Source organism: Cyrtonyx montezumae, unplaced genomic scaffold, assembly GCF_038088225.1.
Source record: "Cyrtonyx montezumae isolate F1298 unplaced genomic scaffold, pur_monq_1.0 scaffold_10, whole genome shotgun sequence".
NCBI classification, from domain to species: domain Eukaryota; kingdom Metazoa; phylum Chordata; class Aves; order Galliformes; family Odontophoridae; genus Cyrtonyx; species Cyrtonyx montezumae.
In genome coordinates, this window is record NW_027071826.1 from 30974260 (window position 1) to 30984276 (window position 10017).

A 10017-nucleotide genomic window follows, 5' to 3' on the forward strand; every position below is an offset into this window, starting at 1 on the left:
GCCGCGCGGGACCGCAGCCGTGAGGGGCGGGGCCAAGGCGCGGGGCCGCCTCCATTTTGCGGCGCGGCGTTGGGGCGGAGCGCAGTCAGCCGAGAGCCACCGCGCAGGGAGCAGAGCGCCGCCCGCCCGCGCAGCACCGGCCCGCCCGCGCACACAGGCCCGCCCGCACCGGGACTCGCGGCACAGGTCGGTGAGGGATGGAGGGCGCGGGGCTTCCCTGCGCGGCGGCAGCGGGCGGCCGGGTCGGAAGAGCCGTCGGTCGCCGCGGTTCGTTCGCCGCGGCGTGCCCGCTCGCTGCTCCGCGCTCGCCCGGCGCTCTTTACGCTGCTGGGCGCGGCCCGCGCCGCCATTTTGTGGCGGAGCGATAGCGTTCGCTTTTCTTCCCCCTGTTTCGGGGTCTGCGCGCATGCGCCGTCGGGGCCGAGGTGGGCGGGGCGCGCCGTGGGCGGGCCTACGCGGGGGCCGCGGGCTGCTATTGTTGCGCGCCGGGGCGGACTCCAGCTGGCTCGCTCCTATTGGGCCGCCGCGGGGGCGAGGCCGGCTGCGGGGGGCGGGGGGCGGGGCCGTGCTGAGTCACCGGGCGCGGTTGGTGCCGGGGCTGACGGCGTCTCCCGCAGCGAGCTCCGCGCCTCCAGCCATGAGCGGCTGCCGCGTCTTCATCGGGAGGCTGAACCCCGCCGCCAGGGAGAAGGACGTGGAGAGGTTCTTCAAGGGCTACGGCCGCATCCGGGATATCGACCTGAAGAGGGGCTTCGGGTTTGTGGTGAGTGCGTCCCGTCCCCTGAGCCCCGCAGGCAGCGGCGGGGCGGAGCTCCGGGCGCTGAGCCGTGCCGTGCTTAGCACCGTGCCTTTGCAGGAATTCGAGGATCCGAGAGACGCCGACGATGCCGTGTACGAGCTGGATGGAAAAGAGCTTTGCAGCGAGAGGTGAGCTGCCCCCATCTCCCGTGCTAACCCCCCCCCGGTAACGAGGAACTTGCTCAGTGCATCAGGGCACACGGTTTCTCCTTTCTGTTTGTCTCCCCAGGGTTACGATTGAGCATGCAAGAGCACGCTCTAGGGGTAGAGGCAGAGGGAGGTACTCTGACCGCTTTAGCAGCCGCCGTCCACGCAGTGACAGGAGGTGTGTGCTGCGCGGGGCTGGTGCCCGTCACCAGCATCCATCACCAGCATCCCTGCTGACGTCAGGTGCAGTCGTGCTGTTTGCTTCCCAAAGTCTCAATTGTTTATTTCCCCGCAGAAGTGCCCCACCTTTACGGACAGAGAACCGTCTCATAGTAGAAAATCTGTCGTCCCGAGTCAGCTGGCAGGTTTGTTAAAACACGATTAGCTATTTTGACTTCATTTAATGGGTATGTAACGTAATTATTTTGTTAAATGAGTAATTAAAATTAAATCTAATTTATTAAAGTGTTTGTGTAACTGATGTAATTTTTAATAATTAATAACTAAATGTTTCAAATGCAAACTAGTTAACTTTGAATTTATGATAATAAATGTATATGTTTGAGGAAGTATATTTATTTATTTTCTTGTTTTTAAAATCCATTTTAACCACATATTAAACCCTTTATTTGCCAGCCTATCTGTGTCGTTGGCCTTATGACGAGGAGTGCCTGTGGGTTATCCTAATCGTTCTGTCTCGGTCACTCTTGGTCGGGCCTGGTTGACTTTCCAGTCAGCTCCTACAGTGTCACTTGGCCACCTCTAGATCTGTGTTTGCCGGTCTAGACGTAATCGATGCACTCCTTAAAGTGCCACATTGCAGCGATCCCAGAGCGTTAACGAGATCTGATTCCTAAGTTGAGAGCTGTTCTTCCTGTAACGCTTCCGAATAAGAGGTCCTGGTCGAAAAGAGTTGAAAGATACGAAATTAGGTGGTCGTTGGAATCCTGATCGCAGTAAAGTGGTCCTTGGTAACATCAAGCGTAGCGAATGTCCGGATCCGTCATAGACTCCTAATAGGGAGGGCGGTGCGATTAATGGCTTCCATCGACTGGGTAGTGTTCGTCAAGTGGGTGGCGAAGAGCCAGTCGGGCATAAATCATGACGGTATCTCCGGTCGCTTAATGCAGTTTGCTGCTTGGCTAGCCTAGGGAAATGTTAATGAAGGTAAAGTAAACTACGTTTTTAATGACATACGGGGCACAAAATAATGGTGTTGTGTAAATGTAATTCTGTGTGCATAGAAGACTTGTAACGTAACTGGAGACTGAAGTAGTACAAAAGCATACGGGTAGTATTTTGCACTCGGCCCAGTATTAGCGTAAATATATACGAACGTATCGTTTAGATTTCTCTTTCTCTCTTCCTCTATCTAATCTTCATAGACTAACTTAATTTTCCTTAATGTTAAGACACTTACTAGCATTTTGCTTAAAGCACCGTGCTTTTTTTCATTTATTTCGTGCCCTGGTGTAGATAATGCAGTTTCGATAGAATACAAGTGTGGCGATTGCCATGTTTGTAATTTATCCAACTTCTTCCCCTCCAATAGTCATTTTTCTTTGCCCTTTTTAGAAATTGTAGTATATTTTAAAAAACACCACCAACAAAAAAAGCCTGAAAAGCAAATAGATGTAGATATATGTGTAAGTATTTCCTTTCACTTCTTCAAATAACATGACTGGTCTTGTGTTAGGATCTCAAAGACTTCATGAGACAAGCTGGGGAAGTAACCTTTGCAGATGCACACAGACCTAAGTTAAATGAAGGGTAAGCCTCAAATTTTTCTTGAAAGCTTTGGAGTAGTATTTGCGTGTGTTGTGTAGATGTCTGGGGACAGAAGTTGGCTACTTCAGAGCTCAGCAGCTATGAATTGATGGCTTTATTTAGCTTTCTTTTAAACGTGCAGGACATGCAGACTGTGGTAGCTGGGGAGGGGAGTTCTTGAAGGTGTACTTGAGTATAAGACATGGGATGACTACAAGGAGCATGGAGTTGTTTTGAGTTCCAGGGTACTTTTATATTTATTTATTGTATCATCAAAAATAACAACTTGTAATAATGAGCTATGCTGTTTATTTTTTTGTTTCTGAATTTTCCGTAGGGTGGTTGAATTCGCCTCTTACAGTGATTTAAAGAATGCTATTGAAAAGCTTTCTGGTAAAGAAATTAACGGAAGAAAAATCAAACTAATTGAAGGCAGCAAAAGACACAGGTATGGACATCTGTTAAGTGATGATGCTGCATTAAGAAAGCATTGAAGGTGATAAGCAGACGGCAGAGCTGGAGGCGAGTGGATCGCGTGCTTGCTGCAGTGCTGATGCCGATGTGCTTGTTGTCTCCTCAGTAGGTCCAGGAGCAGGTCACGGTCTCGTAGCAGAAGCTCATCCAGGTCCCGTAGCCGTTCCCGTTCCCGAAGCCGCAAGTCCTACAGCAGGTCAAGGAGCAGGAGCCGTAGCAAGTCTCGATCAGTTAGCAGATCTCCAATGCCAGAGAAGAGCCAGAAGCGTGGCTCTTCCAGTAGGTCTAAATCCCCATCATCTGTGGATCGACAGAGGTCTAGATCGAGGTCCAGATCCGTTGACAGTGGCAACTGAACTATAAGTGACTTGCCCTGGGGGCCCTTTTTTAAACCATACTTGCTAAAACTCGTGGTAAGTATGTGACTTTCTGAGGGGAAGGGTTTGGATGGGGTGGGGAGGGAGGAAGGCGGGGAGGGGGGTTGTGGGGTCTTTGTAGATGTGGACCATGGCAGGGAGGGTTATTGACTAATTGTATTAAATGTTTTTGATAACCCTTTTTTTGCTCACATATTTTTGTGAATGTCTGAAGTGAGTAGTTTGTGTATATTGACAGAGCTCTTTATAACTAAAGCAGACAACTTCAAATTTTTTTTTTTTACTCCAAAAAGAGGAATTTGAACACTTAATTCCCAGTATGCTCAACTGTGAACAGCAATTCACAATATTAGTTTAATTTGAGATATTAAACTGGCAGCTTTAGGCATCTAAGAGCTCTATGTGTGCTGTACATAAGGCTTTATTTCAAAGCTTTTTTTTTTTGTGCTTTAGAACCACTTGTTTTGGTTATAGGTCAGCAGATAAAGTGCTCGACAGTATTGGTAATAAAACTTTATTTTAAAAACTCATTGAATACACCTTGCACTGCAGTAAGAAAATGCCCATTTCACTGCCCTGTGGTGATAGTATTCTATAAGGCTCTCTAATTCTTGATACTTAAGAATTAAACAGCTCAAATAAAGCTTAAAGAAACCTGTCTCTGCTTCTTGAATTTTCTCATTGTTAATTGCATGTTTGTGACTGTGCCTGATGGAGTTGGACAGAGAAAATATTTTCAGATGGACCTGTAACAAAGCTTTTGCAGTGTTTTGGGCACAGGGGGAACATGCTGCTGCCATCGTTGACTGTATCTTTCAGGTGCTTACATTCTGACGTAAGGGTCGTGATAAGGGGAAGCCTGAGAGAATACATAGAGAAAAGTGGAATGATTGAATCATTTACATGTTAATTTGCTGTTCAGAGAATGAGTGTGAAATGTTAAAGATGGACATAACCATCAGAGAAGGATGTAACAGTTTGTGTGTGTGTGAGGGGGCACTGAGCTGTGGATCGTGTTTTTATAGACATCAGCCCTCACTCTAGAGGAAGAGGAGGATTTTTTTAGTTGGTGTGTGAGTCCTGCTGTGGTGGTACCCTTTGTTTCTGCATTTGAATGTTTTCTAAGTATTCCTACGGAGGACCTGCGATCACTGTTTTTCTCAAGCCCTGTCCACACTGCAGGACAGCCCTTCAGAAATGCCTCTGATGAACAGCAAAGCATGGAAGGAGAGCTTATCCTGTAGGAAGCAAAAAAGGCAGCAGTAACCTGAGGTTACTGCTTTGCCTTGCCATGTGCTTGGCTGGCAGCAGGTGTACTGAATATGCTGAGTCATGGCTTGAACTGGTGATGAGCACCTGGCAGGAAGGCGGGGCCAGGCCCGGGAGCTCAGGTGCAAGCAATTTGCCTGAGTGAGCAGAAGGGGTGGAGCCAGGGTCCTCCCCAGATCTCATTCAGGGGTTGGCAGTGCGGGTGGGGGCATCTCAGCTGGAGATCTCTGCCTACACGAGGACTTTGCAGGCCTTCCAAAGGTAAGCAGTTTCTTATTTCGTTTATTTCTGTGCCCGTTGCCATTGTGTCTGAGTGGATCCTCGCTGTAGCCTGGGATCTTGTTGCTGTGCTGTCTTGAGCTTTCCATTGTGTTACAAAAGGTATCTGTTAAATGAGATTTTGGCTCTGCAGCCTAGGCAGCTGAAGGCGTGTAGTTAATGGGTGGGGTTTCAGACTCCTCCCTCTGTGAGAATGGCATGCTATGGCTCAATTTGAAGTACTACCTGCTCCGTAAGTTGCTGTTCTGAATTGCTTCTAAAATGCTGACAGTAGCTGTTGTTGCCTCGCAGGCAGCCTGACCCAGCTGGCTCCTGTCATGGTCAGCTTTCATCTTTCATCTTGGGGGAGGGGTGGGTTGGATTTGCCCAGTTCCCTCAACCTTTCTTCATAGGAAGGTGCTCCAGCTGTCTGACTGTTTTAGTGTCCCTGTTCTGGACTCATTTTAAGAGCTCTGCACCTTTCTTGCACTGAGGCCTGGACACAGTACTCCAGATAGGACACCATCTAGGCCCCAAAGTCTTCAAACGTGGTGTGGGGGCTTCCTCTGTGGAGGGAAGTCTGAGGAAAATCTGAGGGTGGGAACTGCTCCGGGATGCATCTTCTGGTGTAAAGTGAGCAGAGGGACCGAAGGTTCACAGAACTGTTGGAAAGCTGTAGGCCAGTTGCAGAGGAGGGCTGTGACAGTAGCTGTTGAATAGACACAGTACTGGGGTGTGTATCTATGTGTGTATATATATATATATAAATATATATATATAGTTTAGAAGCTACATATGTACTTTCCTAGGAATAATTCAAATGCTTCCTTCTTTCAGTTGTGGTATTGTGTGGGTTTTGTGCTCTCCTCCCTCCCCTACCAGAAGTGACACTTAGTACTGAATCTCTCACTGCCTCACAGTGAAATCAGCAGCTGTTGCACTGACCGATTTCTATTTAGTGCATTGGGTTTTGTTGCTGAGCTAAAGGGCAGCTGTGTGCTGTCACTAGAAAGCAGCAATTCGGTGGCAATTATAGGTGAGCATATTCAGTTTGGCCTGGAAAGCATATGAAATGCAGGAGCAAAGCTGTACTTGCCATTTCAGTTTCTCATTCCGTCATAGATATTGAAGAGCAGGACCAGCAAAAGGCCCTCTCCAAGCTGGAATATCAAATAGAGCAGTGGGAATAAGTACAGGGGGGCAAAGATTTCAGGGGCAAGGGTAACTTTGAGGATAGAGGAGCAGAGCTAGTTATTCTGGCAGCTGATTTCCATGCACACTGTCTGCCTGCATCTGAAGGAGAAGTTAAACTTGGACAAATTTTATCCATTTAAAAAATGATTTAAGATGAACTGTGCCCACCTTGTTGTTGCACTGCTTGGTGGCTAAAAGTTTTACCTGTGCTAAAAGTTGTTTTATCAGGAAGCAATATTGGGAAGCTTGGAGGTTTTTACCCCTTGCTCCTTTTGCAGTGTGCTCCTGGAACCCATTTTGTGGTGCTATGGTCAGTGCTTATTTGAAAGCACTCCATGTTGAAGCCAGTGGTTTTACCATTGTACATGAGAGCTGCTGGGCCTCTCAGTTCTTTCTGGTGATAGTGAGGGAATGCAGGACTAGAGGAATGTACTGGTTGTTAAGCCTGAAGAGTGCAGTGAATGTAGCCCAGCAGGAATCCCCCCCCCCCCCAAAAAAAAAAAGGCATTAAGGCAGAAGATCCTCAGAGATGGTGAGTTGATGGCCCTGATACTGCTTCCTACATTGGCCGCAGCCATCTCCATCTAAAACAAAAGCATTCAAGATGTGGATGAGATGGAAATCCTCAATAAAACCTGCCTTGGATGTTGGAAATAGTTGTGTCCAATTCTCTGCCCATCTGCTTCCTTCCTGTTTTGTAGAGGAAATAAATGGAAAGGCAGTGTTAGCAGAAGGGCCCAGCAGACCCCCACTTTCCTACTCTGGATTTATGCTTCTTTTGAAACAGTCTGATCATTGCTGCCCTTGGTATTGGCTAAAGACACCTAAAGAGCTCTGCTCCTCTTGCATCTCACCTGGTTCTCAGGTTCCCTGCATTCCCAATGCTGTTTTGTCAGGTCTTTGTTAGGTCCTGGTGCTCGCATCTTCCCGGTTTTTCTCAGAAATTCTGGGTTCTGCTGGAGAGTTTCCTCCCTGACTTACGCAGCGAGATGGTGATGTGTGTTTTGCCCGGTGCTTGAACTCTGAGGGCAGTGTGAAACTTTTTATTTCTGTAGACTGCTTTTGTTACAGTAATAGTGTCTAAGAGGTTCTTTAGTGTTACTTGTAGCAGAAGAAATTAAAGCAAGCTAGCAAAGGAGAGCGAGGCAGGGAGCTGCCTACAGAATGTTTGCTTGCCTGGTTAAAAAACAGTTTTTGGGGAAAAAAATTTCATTACTCAAGTGCTGAGGTGGATGTTTTGAGTACTGTCCTCAATCCTTTCAGTGGTCTGTGGTGTATTATACAGGTTAATATTTCTGTGCCTCTGTCTTTGCAACCATCCTTGAGGTGCTTGGCTGAAATGTGATCAGCACAGGGTGCTGCTTACCTTGACGACAAATCTTGTGTGCTGTGGTTCCTTCTCATTAAGGATGATCTAATGGCACAAGACATTAGCCTTAAAGCCAGGGACACGAAGGTAACTTGCTTTCCAGGTTGCCCTTGGATAGTCCTCCTGAGTAAAGGCATAGAAGCAGGAGCATTGGAGCAAGTGCCAGGTGTGTTGAGCACATGGGCATTAGAGCAAGTGCCAGGTGTGTTGAGCACATGGTCATTATGATGCTAGGTTGGAGAAAGAACCCTTCAGTAGACAAACAGCACACATTTTTGTGAAATATCCTCATTCTGTTACTTGCTTAGACAGACAGTTTTAATAAAAACAAAAAAAACCCGAAACTTGCTCTTTCTCAGACTGTCACTGAAGGGGAATACCTCGTGTTCTGTTTTAGGATGAGAAGTAATGATGTTAAGTTGCACTGGGGGAGGTTCAGGTTGGATATTATGAATATATTATATCATACTGAGACACTATGGCCTCGGCTGGGCATGGGACACCCTTCCCTCACTCCTCTGTATGTTTTCCCTTCATTTATGGAGCGCTCTTGAGTTGGGTGTGTGTCTCTAAGCACACACAGGCCTGAACGCATTAAAACAGAGCAAAGTGAATGCCATTACCTTACATGCCTGGGAATGCAGTTTGTGAGGGAGTTGATCGGGTTGCCTGTTGCTCCATCTCTTTCTGGAAGTGTGTGGTGAGCAGGAACACTTTTCAATCTTCCTGCTTCAAGGAAATCTTTCCTCCTTGGCAAAATCTTGTCCTCTGCCTGCAGAATGTAAAGCCTGGTTCTGAAAAAAGCAATTTGGATAGGGAAACTGTCAGAATGTGTGCTGCTGTAGAGCCGTGGTCTCATTCTCCCTGGTTCAGGACTGGAAAGGTCTTTCAGACTGGGAGTGTGGCCAAGCTTTAACCCAGTGCTGCTCTGCCCACTGCAGGGATGTCTTCATCACACTCATTAATCTGGAGCAATATGGTCTTGACCAGTACTATTGCTCTGGAAACTGCTCTGGCAGCAGGAAGGAACACCAGGGCTGCCCTGCTTTGTCCTTCCTGCTCTCTTTGGGTTGGGAACTGGGAGCCAGGCTGGAAAGATGCTAACAACAGATTTGGAGCCCAGCATGGCATCCCTGAAGAGGGTGAGAGAGGGGAAAGCAGTGGGACAGAGCTTTGCTGGGGGCTGTCAAGTGTGTGTGTGTCCATGGCATCTCCTGCAGCCCAGCTGACAGTGCCTACGTGCTGCTGACACAGGGCTTTGACAGCAGCGTGGCACAGAATGCTGCCAAGTGAGTGAGAGGAGCTGGCCTGCCATGCTGCTTGTGCTTCAGTTTGTTCTGGGCAGCTGCAAGATTCCTAGGTGCATACGGGTTCTGCCCAGGTCTTGCACGTGGTTAAGGTTCATGGGAATTTTGAGAAACTGCAGGAGCAAAGTGCCCAACAATTGTCTCTCTTTCTCTCTTCCTTCACATTTTTCCCTACCACCACTGTCCAAATGTTTGTTTTCAATGTGTTTAACTTGTGCTCTGAATGCTGCCAGAAGATGTGAAGTCAAGTCAAGCTGCACAGTGACTATAAAGTGCATTGCCTAGTGGCTCCCAGACCTCTCCTTGCCTGTTCAGGCTTTTAAAAGGGTGATGTTGAAACGCTCTCACCCTTTGTCTTTCTTTGCAGACCTGTAGAAGAATGCTTTGACTACCTCCAGTAATTAAAAAAAACGCCTGCTACTTGTTTGCCCTTCAAATACCCCTGCTGGTTCCCAGCAAACATCCCAGCGAGGGGGAACGCCGGGGTGTAATAACTTCACCCCGACAGATCCTGCCCAGCTCACACCACATGAGGGCAGTGGTTGCATGCCCAGAGCCAAATCGCTCTCAGGATGAAAGGCCTCAAAACAGCCAAGTCTCATCTGAGCCATCTCTCAGATCTCTTTATTATTATCGTGTCAAATCCTCCTAAATTCAAAGATGTGCTGCGTTTCACAGAATGCTTAACGAGCCTGAGGCATCAGAGATAATATTTAAAACTAAAACATACAGAAAGGGACAGACCTCCTGCTGGAGCTTGAAGTGAGCTGTGTGACTTTGATAGAGAAGACAGCAAAGACACTGCTGCTTTGTGATTTTTGTAATGTAACTTCATCAATTTGTTTAAAAATAAGGAAATGGCTCCCCACCACTGAAGGAGGCACCTGAGCCAAGTGCTGGGTTGCTAATTTGCAACTGGGACTGTCATTTATTTGAAATTCTGTGAAAACACAGAAGAACTTGGGCCCAGCTGATCTGTTGCCCAAAGGCTGTGCTTCAGCAGACACACCAGCTAGGAGTGGTGGTGACTTGATTTGTGCCAGATTTCACACTGTGT

General features: G+C 47.7%; 1 protein-coding gene across 5 annotated transcripts; it reads left to right on the forward strand.

The window, feature by feature from the left end:
• The first annotated feature begins 572 nt into the window (after positions 1 to 572).
• On the forward strand, positions 573 to 4093 carry SRSF5 (serine and arginine rich splicing factor 5). 5 transcript variants are annotated; one of them, XR_010623336.1, is made up of 8 exons: positions 582 to 763; positions 857 to 927; positions 1028 to 1123; positions 1241 to 1310; positions 2642 to 2715; positions 3050 to 3160; positions 3293 to 3599; positions 4017 to 4093. XR_010623336.1 is itself a non-coding variant. In XM_065754590.1 (7 exons), exons 1-7 carry the CDS (start codon positions 638 to 640, stop codon positions 3540 to 3542), a joined length of 795 nt encoding a protein of 264 aa, XP_065610662.1. In that variant the 5' UTR covers positions 581 to 637; the 3' UTR covers positions 3543 to 4093. The 5 variants fall into 5 exon arrangements, 3 of the variants coding, with proteins under 3 accessions (XP_065610662.1, XP_065610643.1, XP_065610654.1); XM_065754590.1 differs by having other exon boundaries at positions 581 to 763; positions 3296 to 4093; XM_065754571.1 differs by having other exon boundaries at positions 3293 to 4093.
• The last annotated feature ends 5924 nt before the right edge of the window (positions 4094 to 10017 follow it).

Coding starts and splice junctions, on each gene's coding strand:
- SRSF5 (XM_065754571.1), top strand. CDS start 638: ATGAGCGGCTGCCGCGTCTTCATCGGGAGGCTGAACCCCGCCGCCAGG. Junction 928..1,027: donor AAAGAGCTTTGCAGCGAGAG/GTGAGCTGCCCC, acceptor TTGTCTCCCCAG/GGTTACGATTGAGCATGCAA. Junction 2,716..3,049: donor AGACCTAAGTTAAATGAAGG/GTAAGCCTCAAA, acceptor AATTTTCCGTAG/GGTGGTTGAATTCGCCTCTT.